Source organism: Cygnus atratus, chromosome 20 (assembly GCF_013377495.2).
Source record: "Cygnus atratus isolate AKBS03 ecotype Queensland, Australia chromosome 20, CAtr_DNAZoo_HiC_assembly, whole genome shotgun sequence".
Classification (NCBI taxonomy): Eukaryota; Metazoa; Chordata; class Aves; order Anseriformes; family Anatidae; genus Cygnus; species Cygnus atratus.
The window spans coordinates 4,160,171-4,179,182 of NC_066381.1; the positions used below are offsets into that span (position 1 = coordinate 4,160,171).

At 46.0% G+C, this 19,012-nt stretch overlaps 3 protein-coding genes across 7 annotated transcripts in view; 1 reads left to right on the forward strand and 2 right to left on the reverse strand.

Annotated features, from left to right (window-relative positions):
* Nucleotides 1-1,467: 1,467 nt before the first annotated feature.
* Nucleotides 1,468-3,959, reverse strand: RPAIN (RPA interacting protein). Of its 2 annotated transcripts, none has more exons than XM_035559077.1 (7): nt 3,851-3,959; nt 3,575-3,748; nt 3,217-3,280; nt 2,589-2,703; nt 2,354-2,417; nt 2,109-2,243; nt 1,468-1,681 (listed from the first exon to the last, which is right to left on the reverse strand). In XM_035559077.1, the coding sequence occupies exons 1-7, from the start codon at nt 3,932-3,934 to the stop codon at nt 1,652-1,654; spliced, it is 666 nt and encodes a 221-aa protein (XP_035414970.1). In that variant the 5' UTR covers nt 3,935-3,959; the 3' UTR covers nt 1,468-1,651. The 2 variants fall into 2 exon arrangements, with proteins under 2 accessions (XP_035414970.1, XP_035414969.1); XM_035559076.1 differs by having other exon boundaries at nt 3,217-3,340.
* Nucleotides 3,960-4,065: 106 nt separating this feature from the next.
* NUP88 (nucleoporin 88) lies at nt 4,066-14,014 on the forward strand. Its single transcript, XM_035559081.2, has 17 exons — nt 4,066-4,342; nt 5,142-5,311; nt 5,470-5,595; nt 5,762-5,848; nt 6,426-6,602; nt 6,924-7,107; nt 7,523-7,673; nt 8,701-8,799; nt 8,960-9,050; nt 10,043-10,144; nt 10,770-10,928; nt 11,356-11,481; nt 11,968-12,033; nt 12,251-12,331; nt 12,680-12,806; nt 13,277-13,395; nt 13,791-14,014. Exons 1-17 carry the CDS (start codon nt 4,085-4,087, stop codon nt 13,852-13,854), a joined length of 2,187 nt encoding a protein of 728 aa, XP_035414974.1. The 5' UTR covers nt 4,066-4,084; the 3' UTR covers nt 13,855-14,014.
* An 854-nt stretch (nt 14,015-14,868) lies between these two features.
* The window catches only part of RABEP1 (rabaptin, RAB GTPase binding effector protein 1), a 51,994-nt gene continuing 47,850 nt past the window's right edge, over nt 14,869-19,012 (reverse strand). For all 4 annotated transcript variants that reach the window (XM_035559078.2, XM_035559079.2, XM_035559080.2 and 1 more), the window contains exon 18: nt 14,869-18,406. In XM_035559078.2, coding sequence (XP_035414971.1) covers nt 18,305-18,406 — 102 coding nt within the window. In that variant the 3' untranslated portion in view covers nt 14,869-18,304. The remainder of the gene's footprint in view (nt 18,407-19,012) is intronic.

Below are 19,012 nucleotides of genomic sequence, written 5' to 3' on the forward strand. Positions count from 1 at the left end.
TCTTCTTCGTGCTGACAAGAGAGTTGCCATAACAATAATGTTTGGGTGTCCAGGAGGGTGACGGTGTTAGTAAAGCTTTCTGCAGAGCTGGTGCTGCAGAGCTGGTGTGTGCTGTCCCAGTTTTCTCCAGGGAGAGCTATTCCAGCACCTTCAAACACACAGCATGCCTTTCTGTCAGCATAGTTGTGGCTGTAGGAGGAATTTTGCTGGCCAGGCTGTGTTAATTATGTTTGTGAATCTCATTTGTGGCAGGTTGTGGTAGTAGGGTATGACTGAAGTCTTGGCTGCCTGCGCTGCAGAGTAGTATTCAGTCTCTCAGACACTCACTTTGAGTTGTTTCAAATAGGAAAGTGCTGCGCTAACCTATTGTATTAGTATTAATACATCTGCTTCAGAAAAATACCACAGGGAGTTTGGAACGCTTCAGTTCCAGCAGAATGATTCAAATTCTGTGGCTGCTAATGGCAAAAGCATTGCTGCAGGGCAGCAGCTGTGGCCTTCTGCTCAAACTGGTGTCTCCAGTTGTTGCCTCGAGGTCACGGTAAGTCTTGCTGGCAGAGCAGAAGAACTGCAGAAGGTGCTCTGCCACGTTTGGGAACTGCACGCCAGCTGGCAGTGCATTAAAGAGCTGCTTCTAATTAAGCTTGAGCACATCCATGAACAGAATAAGAAGAGACTGTCAGAACACCTACTGTCACCTGACTTGTACCTCTCCATGGGTTGTTTCTTGTTAATTTTATCCAGGATTACCTTTTAGGCTGGAATTGTGTAACTCGGCTGGTAAGGCTCAGCAGAGTTGTGCAGGAGGCGCAGGAAGAAGGAGGGGGAGGGTTAGGCTGCCTTACTGCTGCTTCAGCTTAAGGTAACTGTGGCTGAATGAGAGACAAGTTTTTGGTAACTGTTTATAAAGGCCTGGGCAGTACCTGACTGAGCACCTTGGATGTAGGAGCAGGGTTCTGTCCGGGTTGTGGTACTGGGAGGTGATTCTGCCCCCTGCTCTGCTCCTGTGAGACCCCCCCCAGCAGAAGCACTGCATTCCACTCCCCCACAAGGAGCTGCTGGAGCAAGGCCAGGGGAGGGTCAAGGCTGGTCAGCAGTCTCCTATGGAGAGGGGCTGGGAGCTGGGGTTGGTCAGCCTGGAGAAGAGAGGGCTTCATGACCTTAGAGCAGCCTCCCAGGATCTAAAGGGGGCTACAGGAGAGATGGGGGAGGCTCTTTATCAGGAAGCCTTTAAACTGGAAGAGGGGAGACTTAAGGAAGAAGTTCTTTCCTATGAGGGTGGTGGGGCTGTGAGCAACTTGGTCTAGGGGAAGGTGTCCCTGCCTGTGGCAGAGGGCTGGAACTAAACATCCCTTTAAGGTCCCTTCCAAGTGCTGTCATTGACTAAAAACCAAAGTTAAAGTTCAGTGCAAGCTGTGAGATCACTGATAAAAACACCATTGTTAAAAACAACAAGAAGCCTGAAAATAAGTTAAGTATATTTATTATAAAACCTGTGCTGTGCCATCAAAAGTGCAGGTTAAGGCAGTACTACTGCCACGTTAAGTTTTGACACAGCACATACAAGTGTATACATTAAGGGAGAGTAGCAGCTGTGAGTGGGTTTTTAATCTTGAAGTCCTTCCAGTGAAAAAGCAGCAGCTGAAACAGCCTACAGGAGAACCGTCCAGGAGTCACAGACCTTTACAAAAGGTAAGGTTAAGTTGAACAGACAAGCTATGGTAGTGTACAAAGCCAGTTATTGATGTTCAAAACTGTTTGAAATGCTCTGCTCCTAACCTGTACCCCCCATGCAGGTACACAGTGTGCACAAGTAGACTCGCACAGGGATTCAACTTAAGCAGCAGAGCTGTAAGAACTTGTGAGCTTGAGCTAGAGGGAGCCTTGAAAGATCCCCTAATTCAGCAGGGAAGGTAAGCTGGGACAGTCAGCTCTTTCTTTTACAGTTACTGGTGGTCACAAGTAAAACCACTTCCAGAAAGTTTAAGCTGGGGGGGAAACAGCAACACAACCCCTGGGATCCGTGGACTTGCGGCTGCCCACGTGATCAAGAAATGGATCCAGGCAGAAAGACTTGGTGTCAGACAGGATCCCGATACTCGACTCACCGGACAGGTCATGAGGAGACTTGTTTCCTCCTCCATCCCACCCGTAACTGTGAACTCTGGGTTGTGAAAGCACCTGTAGCTGTGTTCTGTTAAAGTGTTTTCTAGAAGTGCCCGAAGCTTCTGTTCTGTCATACCCTGAGAAAAATTGGGTTAAGAAGAAATTTTACACGTAAGTTCTTGTCTGTAGCTTACTTATAGCTGCCTCTTCACAGCAGACTTAAGACATCACTCACAGCACAGCTTACCTGTGTAAGGATGTACAAGCCACACTGGCAGAAAACTGAGTGACAACTCACAGTCAGGGTGTTCCTAGAAAGAGCGTACAATGAGCACCTGAACAGCCAGAACATTGCTCGTTTTTCTGTTTTGTTGAAATTCACACCAACAGCAGCCTGTTTGCCTACTGCTTTTGCCTGTTTCTGAGCACGAACTGCTGTAAGAGAGCGGAGAATTTTGTTCCAGTGCTGAGGGCTTTCTTACTTTCTGCACACCGGGCAGATGATCTTGTTGCTGGCATCCAAGCCATCAAGCATTGCATTGAGACATTCTTCGTCAAACTGCAGGCTTTGCTCGTATTCTTCTATAACCAGTTGTTCTGAAAGATATATGTGCATATATATCCTCAGGTATCTGTTACAAGCTCAATACAGCATTGAGGCATACACGTAGCTGCTGGCTGGATGCAGGCACTAGTTTCTAACTTTTCTTTCTTTGAAGCAGATTTTATGTTTGAGGAAGCTGTTGCTGTTAGTTTTTTTTTTCCATATGGTTCATCCTTTATCTGATCTCAACTGGGTGACTTTAACACTTTCCAGCCACCACTTTAGAAATATTCTGAGTTTATTTATACAGATGCCTACAGTTCCCAACCACCACAGTGCTGTCTCTGCTAGCCTCTTGATGGTTTCTCACAGACACCTTAAAATGCCGCGTAACTCTTAGAACTCTCCAACAGGGTTTCAGTGCATTAGAGAGGCTACAGAGACTTCTAAGGAGGCTCTTCCCCTCTGTCACGTGGTCTATGAGAACTGAGAAGTGCAGTCACAGGAGCTACTAGAAAGGAGTAATGCAATTCAAACAGGAGCTAGAAGACGTGCTGAGAAGTTACCTTGCAAGATCAACTCCTGTTGGATTTCATCCAGCACAGCTAGCTCATGGGGGTCCTCTAGCATCTGAAAGGCACAGCAGTCAGCAGTTGTCCCATAGCAGCTACATTCTCCCATGACTTCCACCTGTTACGGTAGCGCAAATCCATTCTGCTCAGTTTCCCGGCTGGTAAGCCTCTTTATTTGCACGGACGTGCACTGGAGAAAGCCAGACACACCGCAATCCTCCCCCAGCGGGCCTGGAGCAGCCCCCCCAGCTCAGCGCCCTGCGGGAGGCGGCTCCGGCCCCGCTGGGGCAAGGTCGGGAGAAGCCAGAGGAGGCCGGGAGGGGGGGTCCCGAGAGGGGCCCCGAGCACTGACCTGCGCCGCGTCGCCTCGCCGCGCTGCCTGCAGGCTGTGCCACTCCAGCTCCATCACCTCCGGCACCAGCAGCGCTCCCGGCCCCGTGCCGCCCCCGTGCCCGGCCCCGGCCCCGGCCCGCCGGTACCGCTCCAGCAGCTTGGCGCGGCCGCTCCTCAGCCTCTCGGCGCAGCGCTGCGGGGGGAGCGGAGCGGAGCGCAGGGGGCGCGTCAGGCAGCGCCCGAGGGACCCGGGAGCGCGGGGAGGGGTCGCGGGGTGCCCGTGGCGCTCACCCACCCGGCGGTACGTCTCCTTCCACGGCGGCGCCGCCAGGCCCGGCGCCTTGTACAGCGCGCGGTGCCCGCGCAGCGGCTCCTCCATCGCCGCCCGCCTCGCTCTGCCCGCCGCCGCGCGGCACGCCGGGACTTGTAGTCCGGAGCGGCGGTGCGCGATGACGTCGCGAGGCGCGGCGGCGGCGCCGATTGGCCGCGGGGGAAGGGGAGGGAGGCTGCGTGCGCGCGGCGCGGGGCGATGGCGGCCGAGTGGGGCCCGGCGGAGCAGTGGCGCGCGGCCCTGCCGCAGCACGCCGTGCTCGGACGCCTCCGCGAGCGCGCGGCCGCCGCCGCCGGCCCCTCGCGGCCCGGGGCCGGTCCGAGGGCGGCGCTGAGCCGCAACCTGCTGCTGGGCCTGGACGGGGACCTGCTGCTGTGGGATGGCGAGAGCGGCGCCCTGCACGCCATCAGCCTCCGCCGCCTCGGCGGCCCCGAGCCGGGGCTGGGCCATTACCAGGTGGGGATGGGGTGGGGGGGGCTTGGGGTGCGTGGGGGGGGGTCCGTGAGGTGCCTGTGGGGGTCCCTGAGGTGGGGGGGGAGTCGCTGAGGCGTGGGGGGGTCGTTGGGCGGGGGTCCGCGAGGTGGGGGGGGTGGCTTGGGGCGGGGGAGGGGGCTCGAGGGGTCCGTGAGGCCGGGGAGGGGGGGTCCGTAAGGTGTGGGGGGGATTTTGAGGCGGGGAGGGGGTTTGAGGGGTCTGTGGGGCAGGGGGTGGCTTGAAGTGTGTGTGGGGAGGGGTCTGTGAGGCACAGAGGGGGTCCTTGAGGCGGGGGGGGGGGGGTGTCCGTGGGGCTGGGAGGGGTACTTGGGGTTGCCAGGGGAGAGGGGTTCTGGGGGGAGGGGGTTGGGGGGGGGGGGGGGGAGCTTGCGGCAGGGAGGGGGCTTGAGGGGTCCATGAGGTGGGAAGAGGGGCCGTGAGGCTGAAGGGGTGGGTTTATGAGGCGGGGAGCAGGTCCATGAGTTGGGGGGGACTTGAGGCAGGGTGAGGGGGGGCTTTGAGTTGAGTGTGGGGGCAGCTCCGTGGGGCAGGGGTGGTCGGTGAGATGAGGAGGTTGTCCGTGAGGTGGGCAACCCCCAGCACTGGCAGATTCCCCAGCCCTGACTGAGTGACTGACCCTCCCAGCCCTGACTGACAGACAACCCCACCTAGCACAGACCACCTCTCGTGGCACTGACAGTCCTCCCCACAGCACTAACAGACCCCCCAGCACTGACCACCCACCCCCCCGGCACTAACTGACCCCCCCTTCTCTTGTCAGACGCTGCTGTGCATAAACCCGCCACTGTTCGAGGTGTACCAGACGCTGCTGAGCCCCACGCAGCACCATGTGGCGCTTGTCGGCACCAAGGGGCTCACAGCCCTGGAGCTGCCCAAGCGCTGGGGCAAGAACTCTGAGTTCGAGGGTGGGAAGGCGACAGTGAACTGCAGGTGGGTCGGCGCCAGCTGGCAGCACAACGCCTGGAGGGCCCAGCTTTAACACCCAGCGCTAATGCTGACGGAGCCTTTTGGTTCTCCTCCCAGCCCCTCTTGCCCCCACCCAAAGAGGTAACTCTTGTCGCTGGGCCTGTTTCTGCTCTGTGTTTCAGCACCATTCCCATCGCTGAAAGGTTCTTCACAAGCTCGACGTCTCTGACTTTGAAGCACGCCGCGTGGTATCCCTGCGAGACGTTGGAGCCCCACATTGTGCTCTTGACTTCAGATAACACGATAAGGTAAAACCTGCTCGTGTTCTCCTTTGGGGCGTGCCTGATTTTTCGCTAGGTATTTGTGCTTTGTCCTTCTTACAAGAATCAGCAATGTAAGATAGGATGGGAGGAATTTCTGGCCGATATCAGTTGGTGTTCCTGCATGACCGTTACTGCTGTTTCTTTCCTCTAGGATTTACAGCCTGAAGGTACCTCAGACGCCCATCAAAGTGATTACTCTTTCAGATTCAGAGGAGGAGACTCTTACAATCAACAAAGGGTTTGTGTGGCTTCTTGCATTTTGACATGCTTTTGACAGAATAAGCTCTGCATTCTCAGTCATGTTTTTAACGAGTGATAAATCCACCTTAAATTCTGTTATGAATTTTCTCATGACTTACTGGTCACAGACTTCTTCTGTGCTAGAACTTCTTCCTAGCACAGTAGCTGCACTATTTTTTTTCCTGATCTCTCTAAAAGAGGGAACAAACTGTACAGTTAGTGTTTGTTAGAATAGTCATTTGAAAAATAGGCATTATCTTTAAGGATTAAGAAGGGCTTTTTGAGTGGGGAATGCAGAAAACAGATTATCTTTTTATTTTCTCCTTGGCCTAATTGAGAGGGAGAAACTTGAGGGCCTCTTACTCAGTGAAACTGTGCTGGCTGGTGGGTGCATTTCAGAAATGAGGCCTCTTAAGAAGGACGTTACCTGTATGCTTTTGCTGCTGAATGCAGCATATATCAAAGGACTGATGGACAGGTGCTCAGAAGTAATTCAACTTACGGATGGACCTAGCTAAACACTTGTGTTCTCACAGTCGTCGCTGACTCTAGGTTTTGTTCTGACCTGTCCCTAGGAGAGCCTACACAGCATCACTGGGAGAGACTGCGGTGGCGTTTGACTTTGGCCCGCTGGTGCCAGTCCCAAAGAACGTACTTGGACAGCGAGGGCGCGATGAAGTGCTGGCTTACCCGCTGTACATCTTATATGAAAATGGAGAGACGTTCCTCACGTATATCAGCCTGATACAGAGGTAGGCTTAGATTCATCCTTGTGTTTCATGGGGTGCCTGTACGTTTGTACATTTGGCTGGAGAGCCGTCTCTTCACCTGGCTGGGACTCTGTTAATGGATGCTGGGCTGATTTTTCTTGTATTCCAATCTGTTTCATTTCTTTGTGGCAGTGCTAGTAGACATAACTCCAAGAACAGTGTGTTAGAACTCCAAACCATCACGTTTGTTCTTTTTTTTTAATCATCCTTATTCTATAGTTGTTATTCAGCAGACTCCTGCAGGCAGCCGTGGGGAACTCTCCTTCCACACCGAGTGTTGTGAGCACATCTTCTTTATTCCAGCACTGGAAATCTTGGCAAGCTGCTCGGCCCTTTGCCCATGCACCCTGCTGCAGAAGATAATTACGGCTATGATGCCTGTGCTGTCCTTTGCCTGCCTTGTGTTCCAAACATCCTGGTGATTGCCACTGAATCGGGAATGCTTTATCACTGTGTGGTACTGGATGCAGAAGAGGATGATGAGCAGGTACCTTGTCTCGTTCGTTTTGCTTCCTCAGTCACAGTTCAAGACAGCAGTGAATGCCTCGCAGTGAATGCCAAGTGCCAAAGCTGTGTTCTTCTATAACCAAGTAGTGAGTCCTCCTCCTACTCCAGCCAGTCCCCGTGATCCTCTTTCGCTTTTGTTTTAAATGTCGCTTGTGTGTATCCTGCAGGTATAGCAGTTTTTAATCAAACTTGCTATGAGCTGTTTTAAAGAGGATCTTCTGAAGAAACCACGTGTCAGAGAGAAGCTTTTTAAGTGGAAAAACATAAGGGGACTTAAACTAATTTCTGTAGCGATTAATACACGTGCCTATATTACGTAACACTTTCCTACTGCTATTTGTGTTGGTATTTCTGTTTAAGTGCTGACTCATAGAAGAATTCAATGCTCTTTACAGTCAGAAAAGTCATGGGACCCAAGATCTGATCTTATTCCTTCCCTGTACGTGTTTGAATGTGTTGAGCTGGAACTTGCACTGAAACTGGCATCAGGAGATGAGGAAGAGCCTTTGGAGTCTGATTTCTCTTGCCCAATCAAACTGCATCAAGGTAGGGTGGTGGTTCAGGTTGTTGTCTTTTACTTGCTTTATTTCATGAATTTAGGATCAAGTTATTTTAAAATTACTGTTGGTCTCAAACAGCAGCATTAGAATAAGCATTTGCATGATGTCTTCAATAAAGCTGTGGAAAATCTGCAGGGTAAAAGGGAAGTTGCCATAAAAGAACTTAGGAACTGCTGAACCTTGCTTCTGAAGTAGGTGTGAGCATTCAGTACCTATTACCACCATTTGGGTTTTTTGGTATCATTTTTATTAACCACTTGCTGTATTCAAATGAATGGCAGAAAGGTAACTGGTGTTTCATCATCCTTCCCGATGTAAAGTGTATCTACAAGGGGGCGTGTGCTTCTCCACAGATGTGCGAAAAGCCATTTGGTAGATTTGTGTTTCGTAAATAGGACCTGGTAGAGTATGGCAAATATTGCAGATCACTAAAAGAAAGAGCAAGGCTGGGACGCGCTTTATTGTTTACTCACGGGCGGATTATTGATGTTTACAAAATACTGAATTATTTCAGCTGTGGATTAGAAAGCTGAAGTTGTTGCACCTGTGCTGATCTATGCGTGTAAGCAAGTGATATACCGGTGAGGATGGATCCTGAAGGAAGAGTTGGTGTCTGTTTATCAGCCTATCATGTGGGGCAGGAGGTTGGGTAGGACAAAGGGTTGGGGTCTTTCTGAACAAGAAGCTTGTCTGAAAGCTGGTCGGCTGCCATTGACTGATCTTCCCTTGATAGTCTGCTGGATAGAGACAGATGTCGTGTAATACAAGTAGTTCTAAACAATGCACGAGGAGTTAGTAACAGGCGTTGCAAGTGTAATTGATTTATATGCAGAATTCTAATAATGCAGCTGATGCACCTAGCTCATTTTGTGGATAGGTGCTAGTCAGTACTTGCAACGAGATGTTAATGCTGACTGGACAATAGGTCAATACACATGTTCAACAGTGCACAGCTGCAGAATGAGATTTTCTTCGTTCAGTGCCATTTGCTACATTTGCTGTTTAAATTTCAGATCCAAAATGTCCCTCTAGATACCACTGCACACATGAAGCTGGTGTCCATAGCGTGGGGTTGACGTGGATCAACAAACTGCACAAATTCCTTGGTTCAGGTGAGTGGCAAGACTCTGTTGCACATAGAGGAAAGGGGGAAAGGGATTACTGTCTGAACAGCTATGTTTTGGTAGTAACAAGCTGGGGAACGTGTGAGTAATACTGAGAATACCTTACCCTGCACAGTGGATGTGTGCATTCTGACAAATCTCTTTGCAGATGAAGAAGATAAAGACAGTTTACAGGAGCTGGGCGCAGAACAGAAGTGCTTTGTTGAACACATTCTTTGTACAAAACCATTGCCATGCAGGTAAAAAAAACCCTTTCTGTTGCTTCCAAATCAGTGAGTTATTCTGGAAAAATATTTATGATTAGCCATCTGCTGCTGCATTCTTATCATTAAAAATAATGAAATCAGCTTAACAGAATTCAAATAAATATAAATAAGCATTTCATGCATCAGGATTCTTAATGCACAGTTAGGTACGTGAGCTAAATTTTTGTGTCTGAAAATTACCTGTCAGACCAGCAGAAACTTTCACTTCCATTTACCTATCCCAGTAAAACTCTGGGGCCTGATTAATCTAAGAGCCTTGAGCACCGATGTGTTCCTTTTACCCATGTTAAAAGACAAAGCTGTGCCTTGATAGAACAGCTTGGTTTTTTTTAGCTCATAAGGTACCCTAATCAGGGTTAAGAGGCATCGTTGGCTGGGCTGTGTGATACTTATGTTGGCTGTGTCATCTCACTTTTATATGGCCTGATCACTTCTGTGGAATGCTATGTATTAAACATATTGAAAATACAAAAAAATACGCTATTAGTAGACATCAGTCATCTAATTTAAAGCGTTCCCTAAGTTAGTATAGGTGGCAAATATCCAGTGGTGTGAATTTCCACCTGAGGAAGTGACATTTAGAGCAGATGAGGTGGTGTGCAGAGCACCTGTGTACTGGCAGAAGCAGTCTTTTCCTGAGGAAGTCTGTGCCCTGCACTAGAAGGGGGTGAAGTTTCCAGGGTCACGGCAGATTTTAGCTTCTGATTCACAGTTAAGTTGTACGGTGCTCCCTCTCTCAGGATGGATGAGTTTTTGCCTGGTAACATCTGACTCAGTCAGACTGCATGGTGCGAGAATTATTTTGCAGGACTCCTTCAGAAGAGTGGTTCTTAGCTTTGTGACATGTGTCTGGCTTAAGTTGATTGCTATAAATAGAAATTCTCCAAAAGAACTTGCACAACAACTTTCAGGAACAAAGAATGATTTTTTTTGAATGAGTAATGCTTGTGTGTTCTTCCCTTCAGGCAACCTGCTCCTATCAGAGGATTTTGGATAGTCTCTGACATCCTGGGGCCTACGATGATCTGCATCACAAATACCTATGAGTGTATTACAAGGCCGCTCTTGTACGTGGGTCTTAATTGGACCGAAGTCCATGACTGTCCTATAAAAAAGTCAGATTTTTTTCCCCCATCTGTTCTTTTGATCCTTTCACCCTGGACTTCTGCACAATGAAGCACAATGAAGTTTACCTGCTGAACGATCTCTGGCAGAGCACTTAAGTGTTCTCAGGGTAGTTGCTTAGTACTGATAAGGTGGTTAGAGGGGATATAACTAATCTGTATCACTTTTAACGAGGGTTCAGACAAATATTACATTTTGACATCATTGTTGACTTTTTGTTCACTTTTATATGAGGATTCTGCAAATCTGAAACTCTTCAGAGATTGGGTCATGTTGCCGTTTGAATATTTGCTTGCCTTGTTACTTTTTTACTTTTAAATAAGAAGATATTTGTGATTCTTGACCTTTTCAGCTATGACCAAAGATGTGGGGATTTGAGCTCCACCAGCCCTGTCTAAAGCTGGATTTATCACATAATTGAAATATTTCCTCTTGGACCACTTCTGATTTGCTGCTGTAATACGTTAATCCCGCAGTGGATGAGTTCCTTACTTTGTTTTAACTACTGTTTAAACTCTGGTGCAGTGTAAGCCTTACCAGTGTTCTGTATTTGATGTTCTCTGGCAGAAGTACAGTCCATCCTGCATCCCCTCCTCTACTGTGTACCAGGGAAGACAAAGATGTTGCTGTTTCCCCTCTCCGGATCCTGGCTGACTCCCAGCACTCGTTTGAGAAGCACATCCGAAGCATCTTGCAGCGTAGTACTGCCAATCCCTTGCTCCTGAAGTAAGTAAAAACCATTTCCTAGGGAAGGTGAAGAGGGAGGACTCTTTAGGAACACCACGTGTTCATCATCAGCTCCTGACTGACCAGCAGTAACAGGGATGCAGTTTCTGCAGCAGACCTGTGCCTCTCTACAGACGTGGCATCACATAATGTAGCCCTTTAGGCTGGAAAGGGAATCACTTTGCTCAATGCGGGGCTAACTGCAGTGCTACATTAGGTTGTTCAGGGCTGTCCCATTGGGTTTTAAGCATCTTTAGATAGCTCGTGATTTCCTCCTTGGGAAAACTGCTTTATAGCAGAGGGATTTACTTGTGCCCCTCGTTTCCATATCTGAACCCCCAGAGCCCTTACTGTAAGTGCTCTAATTTAACCTTTCCAAGGAACAGGGAAGAGTAGGATTGCAAAAAAACCTCTCCTGTTTATTCAGATCTGCTGATAAAGACGCTGCTCCTCCCCCTGAAGAATGCCTTCAGCTTCTTAGCAGAGCCACACAAGTGTTCAGAGAAGAATATATACTGAAACAAGATTTGGCAAAAGAGGAAATTCAACAAAGGTAAGAAAAAATCCCTCATAAAAAGTGCTGTACAGTGTCCTGGTGGAACGATGCCACTAAGTACCTAGCACTAAACCTCCTCTGCTGGACTAACCAGCATAACTGAGTAAAATGTGTTTAAAAAAAAAAGTAAAAAGAGATGAACTTTTTTGGTGTGGATGAAGGAAGTCAGTCTGCCTGTGCTTGGGCGTGGCAGAGGAAATCTTTGACCTCAGCAATAATCCTGACAAAGCTGCTAAAAGGAGAAATTGCATTAAACAAATCTCTGCTTTTTTCAATTATAGTTGTTGATTTATTTAAAGGTATTTAAAGTTGGGCCAGAATGGAAGAGTTAGTTCTCAACACTGCCCCTGTCTCAGTGGCTTTAGGTCTCCCTTCTTCAAGGAGTATTGATTACTTCTGTGTTTTCTTTATGTGGCCTAAATACAGATTCAGGTGGATTGTTGTTGTGGGTGGCTTGATTTTATGTACACATTTATTTTTAAGAGTGAAGCTGCTGTTGGGGCAGAAAAAGAAGCAACTAGAAGATCTGAATTACTGTCGAGAAGAAAAGTGAGTATAATCTGTCTACATCTGTCAAGTCAAAATCCAGAATGATGCAACTTCATGCAAAAGGGGCCCTGTATGAAATAATTATCTGAGAAGGGAAGGCAGTATGGCTTTAATTAGGCATTCCCCACTCCAGTTTTTTCAGGCTCTGTCTGTTTTTACATACAGACTAATTTACATGTAAATAAGAAATAAACAACCCTTTCTCAATTGCATAAAGGAAAAGTTTGCGGGAAATGGCTGAACGGTTGGCTGACAAGTATGAGGAAGCTAAAGAGAAGCAAGAAGATATTATGAATAGGTGAGTGCAAACTACTCTGTTTCATCACAGATTACTTGCTGTTATGTATGTAAGTTTGCCAGCATGGCAGAAGAACAGAGTAGGCAGGACAGTGCCTCACTGGTTTGTTGGAAGTCTGGGCTGCTGAAATTCTCTTTGCTAAATGGTGACTTTCAGTACTGAGTCCGCTTGTTGTTGAGAAATGCTGTGTGAGGCTAGCTGAAAGAGGAGAGTAGAGTCTTGAGCCTCTAAGACTTAGGAAGGATGACAAATGATGCTTCACAGGTAGTTGGAAGACTGTTGGTATCTGAGTGTAACTAGTCTAACAGGTGAGTTAATTCAGCAACATTTCTTGCTTTATATATGAAGGATGAAGAAAGTACTTCGTAGTTTCCACTCTCAGCTTCCTGTTCTATCAGACAGTGAAAAAGATATGAAGAAGGAATTGCAGACAATACATGACCAGCTGCAGCACTTGAGCAATGCAATCAGACAGGTGAGATAATATACCTGGCTGGTAGGTTATCAATTACACTTCATTCACAATGATCGTGCTGAATTAGAATACAGTCCTTCTGCATAGAGCAGCTTCGTGCCTTCATTAAATTAGCAACATCATGCTAAAATAACTTCTGAACCGTATTACTAATACAGATAGAACCAACCTCTGGAACCCTGTGTAAACCCTAAGAAAGTCTCCACACCATTCCTCAGTGCTAGCACTAATTTTCTCTTCTTTGTAGAGTGAGGGAATCATTAAGGTTGGAAAAGACCTGCAAGACCATCTGGTCCAACCATCCTCCTACCCCCTTCCACTTTGTGGAAGAATGCAAAAGCAAGCTGATTTTAACCCAGACAGAATCAGAATTTACTGCAATGTGACACCTCTGTAGCTACAACTTACTTTCACTCTGGCAGGCAGAACCAAGGCTGACTGCAGGTCTTCTTTTTGTGTGTGACTTCTAGGTTAAAATGAAGAAGGAATACCAGCAGAAAAAGATGGAAAAAGGTACTAGCCCACGAAAACCCAGCATCACCCTCAGTGCCTACCAGAGCAAGTGCATCCAAACCGTTCTGAAAGAAGAGTAAGTTAAAGCTTGGATTCTCCCGTAGAATTCAAGCCCTGGCACTTACATAAGCTGTCCTAGTCAAGTTTGTAGGGTATAGTTTAACCTCGATGCATGGGGGCAGGGGGCTGACTGCTGCACCAGCTGCAGGTTGTAGAGATAGTCTAAAGCATAAAGCATGCCAGCTTATGACAGTGGCACTGGTCCATCTTATGCTACTACTAAACTAAATCTGCTTTTAAGCCTGCTTTTTGTCTGAGTACCTTGTGGCAGTCTGTACAAGGCCTGTAATTAACAAAATCACTTGCAAAAAGTGTTCCCATGCTCTGCTTCTACCACTTAAATTATTTTTCTGACTGGTCTTGAACAAAAATGACTTACAGCTTTTTGACTTAAATTTATTTTTCTTGAAGGGGAGAACACATAAGGGAAATGGTAAAACAGATCAATGACATCAGAAGCCACGTGAACTTCTAACATGTCCATGAAGATGAACCTACAATGAAAAGCTGGATGAGCTTTAATTTTCTCTGGTAATTCCCCTTGTATAATTTAACATTTGTAAGATGGACAATATGCCTTTTCTTTATTATTTTGTAAAGATAACTATGAATTAAAATACTTTTGATAAGATTCCTTACATGCTGTGTTTTTTGCTTTTCTCCTGGAAGGAGATTGTGCAGTAGGTTATCTTAAACCTTAAGTTATTACAGTGTAATACTCACAGCTAGCTCAGTATTGTGGAAAAGCATTGCTGCTTCCTTCAGAAAACTCCCTGGGCTTAGTCTGGGAAGCATCACCCACCCTGGGGCCACAGCACAGTTACTGCAGTGGGAGGCCTGTGGCAGAAGGCAAAGTAGAAAGACGAGAGAAGCGTACACACTTCAGCAGCTTTTTTTAATTTGGAACACTTTCTTCATAAAGGACACACCTTCAGTACAGTTAACAAATGGTTACACTTGAATCCTGTAGACAGGAGAATTCTACATCCACAATTGCACAGGACACCAATGGCTTGGTTCACTGGAATGCAGTATTAACTTCCAAACACTGTTCGCCTTTGTCAAAAGATAGCTCTGAAGTCCGTCTTAACATTAAAAGACCAATTATCTGCTGTAGACAAACTTTAGCGGACAATAAATAATTGTTGTCCCTGCCCCCCCAATTCCCCTTAGAAAAGGTGACGTGGTCAAGCTCAGTTTTGAAAAGTAGTACTGCACTGCTACAAAAGTGGCACAGCAAGAGGTGCCAAATAAAGCTGTAAGGAAAGGAGGGCTGTTATTACCTGTTAGGTAACGAGGTTACCAGACATGCTGCAAGAACATTTGTTTTTTTGTTGCTTTTTTTTTTGTACAGATTAAGACTATACAAGTATAGGAATGCATACAAAACTTGATCTCATCCCTTTTACAGTCCGCACGAACAGAATCCAGCTTTCTAATCCACTCACCCTGTGCATCAGAGCTGTGACCTGCCAGGTTAGAAGTAGTGCCTGTTAAAAAAAAAAAAAAAAAGGAGGAAAAAAAAACAAACTCTCTTACTGTGTGAGGCAAACCTACCACCCCATTCAAATCAAGCTCCAGGACACCAAGAATTGGAGGGAAAAGCATTTAGTTGCTGGTTGTTTTTTTTTTTTTTTTTTTTTTTTAGAGACACCAGAATCCACTGAGTGAATACAGAAAAAGCTTTTAACTACACTTAATTGACAGTGGTTTAAATTTGCTCTGCAAATTTGGCACACTTTTTTTGAAGGCTGCTTTGAATTTCTTATATTTGAGTTCAGCACAAGCTTGAGTTACTGCTTCTGAAGCTGTGTTTTCCTTCCCAAGGAGTGAGCTCCCCTCAGGGTTAGCAGAACAGCTGGTTGTAGTGAGCAAATCTCCTACATGCCTGTGGTTAGTCAGGTTTCTAATTTAAAAAATACATTTTTAAAAGGGATGATCAGTGGCTGGTGGAAAAAAAAAAGAAGTATTTACCTTCCAGCTAGGAAAATGGTCATAGCTGGTACTTAAACAGGACTAAGGCTGCATGATGGCATAAAATGGTAAAAAGGAAAACCACCACACAGTAACTGTAGACCCTTCCTCTCCAAACCAAAGGAAATTACCCCACTGACTCACGCAGTGCCTGGTTTACAAGCAAGGAACTCAGCAGGCAGCACCACTCCTTTCAGGTGAGTTCTCATTAGTCCCCTTTTCGCCCTACTGCACGTGCCTCCAGCCTCTTCAAATTGCCCCTACCTGCCATCGCTGTCCACTGAGAAAAACACACAGGCATGCATATGAAGACACACACATGCAAAACTCCATTCTGCGACTGGTAGATTTGTTACTGTGCCTCTGACTGATCAGACTGATTGCCCACTCACCTGTTCCCCTACAGACTGCGGAAAGGCTCCCTGCAGCCACCAACTGCAACGTGACAATACCACACCTATATAAAGCCAAGGCAACAATCTGTAAAGATACGCTAAGGAAAAGCCACACAAACCCTGCTCTAGTCAAGAACAACTTACTTAAAACAGTCAGCTAAGGCCAGGGTTGTTTAAGGCAAGAACAGAGAGGACGGCAGGGCTGCTGAGAAGGGGCACTGACAGCTGGACCAGAAAGGGGTGTTGAAATGCCATTAACAGCTCTTGCATTAGGACGTCAGTCCATAAACTCAACTAAAAAGTCTTTTTCTGCATAGGTCTTCATGTGCAATTCCTCAAGTATTCAGCTTGCTGAGATTAGCCACCGTAGCTTAGCCATAAAACAACAGGCTTCCTTGAAACACTGCTGCACACGTTAAGTATCAGTAACCAGTTAAGAGTTAGTCTTCAGGAAGAAAGGGCATACAGGAAAATGCTCTTCATTCTGCAGCTCTTTAACAAAGGCCTGTTCCCCACACACTCCAAAGAGTTTATTCAACAGAACAGTATGCTAACCGTTGGAAAACTGAACGCAAAACATCTCGTATTAGATTTATGCATCAGAAGGCAGCTGCTGTCACCTCACAGTTCAGCAAATTGAGAGGTTAACAAACCCAAAATCTGGTAATAGCCAATTAATAAAGAACCTAAGCCACATTTCAACATCTGCTAAGTGACATAAGGTGTCACCCGGAAGAGGATAACTCCGCTGTCTATTAGTCTAGTTGTTACCAAGGTAGGAAAAATGTTGGGTGTCAGGATTATGAAAGGAATTAATTACTAGGATGAATAAAATGCTTTAATTCTTGCAATAAATTACAAGCAATTGAGCTTGTGTGCTGCTTTTTGGCTGTTTTTAAGGCAACCCTCTTTGAAATCACCAGTTCCTTCCAATTTTATGTTAGTAGCAGGATATACACTGCTAAAAATACAGTCATGTGCATTACAGCTTGGAGCATTTTCTGTCACTTCTGGCTTTCTTCACCACCATCAGATCTGTGACCAAGTATGTAAAGAAAACACAGTAAACAACAGAGGCAAGCTTAAGTTATAAATTTTGGACAAAAACAAGCTGCTCTCTCAGCCTTTCTTCTAACTGAGTCTTAATGAGGGACCACCAGTCCAAGAACTCCATTTCTATTTCCAACAGCCATACATGAAACCATTGCTATCCAACTGCATGCATGAATCTCCAATAAAAGCAGAAAAAGGAGGAGTAATGCTCATGGTACCACCATAGTATTTATATAATAAGAAACCCAAAACTAAAGCCTGTTTGATCACATTTTTTTGCCTCTGCTGTTGTGTAATTTAAATGTATGCTTATAGAAATACAGGACCGTGTAGGAATCAACTCTGAGCAGTAACATGATACCATACTTTTAAGAGATGCACTGTACCTTTCAAACTTGAACCAGCAGAATAATACAGTTCCAGTGCACTTGTGCTCTGTGACCAGGTGCAGTCACTGTTTTGCATACGATTAAACTGACCCAGGAGAGGTGGGTCAAGCTGACTTTGCTTTGTTCAGCATCTTACCTTGACCATTTCAGTGAAAGCTAGCGACTTCATGTCTATTGCCACCCACTAGAGCAAAACAGACCTGTAGAAACCCCAAGCCAATATACTGCTCAGCTTTAGAGATGGGAAAGAACTAGTTGTAATTCCATGTTCAAACTTACATTTGTGAGAAGAGATTACAAAACACTACATGTCTTGTGCTTTTTTTTTCCTCCAAAGTATCAGAATTCAATATTTCAAGGAGCTAAGTTCTCAGTACAGTTTTTCCAGGTTTGGTGTGTTTTTTTTTGTTTTGTTTTGTTTTTTGTTTTTTGGATTGGCATTCTTTTGTTCAGGAGACACACAGCTCACTCATGTCCACCACATTTCAGCAGCATTCAAGTTCTTCAACACAAAATCAATGGTTTAAAAAAAAAAAGCACTGAGTTATGAAATAAGATCAATATCCAGTGTCCTGCTAATAAAGTCATATTTTAATATAAAATATTCATACAGCATACTCTACACCTCATTCTCTCTGCTAGCTGAATACTGTTACTGACTAGTCAAACAGAAAAACTTCAACCACTTTGCTCTTCAATGTTTTGGAGGGACAATATGGTTTCCAGCAGCTACTTTGATCACAGTAATGGGGGAAAAGGAAAAAAAAAAAAGGGAAAAACGGGGGTAAATGTTTCAAAAAATCTATGTTAGGTTACAAAGTTGGCTGAAAGAGGGGAAGTTTTTCAGAATGTAAGGACTGATCCCACTCAGTGGAACACGAAACACCACACTCATTAGTGTTTCCATTAGAAAATTCTCCTTCCTACACAGCAAGTCACCCTTGTGCTCTCTTCCTGCCCAGTATGAAACCTTTTCCCCTCTAGAAACAAAACTTAGTCATTGCTCCCCTCTGTTGTCTTCTGCTCTTTCGGTTAGAGTTAAATAATAATTAATGTTGCTATAAAGATGAGTTAAAAACCCCAAATGCAGCCTTGGAGCCAGCTCATCAGGGTGTCATGTTTCAGGTAGCTGATTAATGTCCGTCAGTTTTGTGTCATTCAGGATTGCACGGATTCTCTCCAGGGAATCTGCCTGCCGGATCCTCTCCAGCTGCACCTACAGAAAACCAACAGACACAACAAGCTAGTAAAACGTGCCGAAACAAGACCATAGGCCCATAAGCAGAGCTGAGCCAACAGACATATCATTAGCTGAAAGACGCAATGCTTGAAGGAACACAAAATTAATTCAGAACCAAGAATGGGAGGTGGGAGATGACAAAATACAACACAGTTTTGCTTTTAAAATAAAAACCACTCTCTGGGGGGCCCACACAAGCCCTCATTGTCACTCTCTTTTGCCTAATAACAAGCCACTGTCACTGTCCTGGCCAGGCAAACCAGAGGAGCTGTGTAAAGCCACAAACGTTCATGGAAAGAATGTAAAGGAAGTACAGACCTGCCTGGCACATGCCTTCAAACCTCTCATGATTAAAGCTGAAATGCTTTTGGATGAGATGTTCCTACATCCAAGTATAATCCTGTCACTTGCTTGTCTGATAAGCCATTTCATACTGAAGAAGTGCCCGCTAGGAAGAACGGCATGTAAATGAACGCAGAGATCACAATATTTTTTGAGAGGAAGGAGGTGGGGGTGCACAGGCAGTCATTCAGCTTCCTGTGCTCTTTGTATCAGCTTCTGGGTTTTCTTTTGTAAATTCCC

Coding starts and splice junctions, on each gene's coding strand:
- RPAIN (XM_035559076.1), bottom strand. CDS start 3,934: ATGGAGGAGCCGCTGCGCGGGCACCGCGCGCTGTACAAGGCGCCGGGC. Junction 2,704..3,216: donor ACAGGAGTTGATCTTGCAAG/GTAACTTCTCAG, acceptor TATATCTTTCAG/AACAACTGGTTATAGAAGAA. Junction 2,244..2,353: donor GCTTGTACATCCTTACACAG/GTAAGCTGTGCT, acceptor AATTTTTCTCAG/GGTATGACAGAACAGAAGCT.
- NUP88 (XM_035559081.2), top strand. CDS start 4,085: ATGGCGGCCGAGTGGGGCCCGGCGGAGCAGTGGCGCGCGGCCCTGCCG. Junction 6,603..6,923: donor TATATCAGCCTGATACAGAG/GTAGGCTTAGAT, acceptor TCTTTATTCCAG/CACTGGAAATCTTGGCAAGC. Junction 7,108..7,522: donor CAGAAGAGGATGATGAGCAG/GTACCTTGTCTC, acceptor TGCTCTTTACAG/TCAGAAAAGTCATGGGACCC.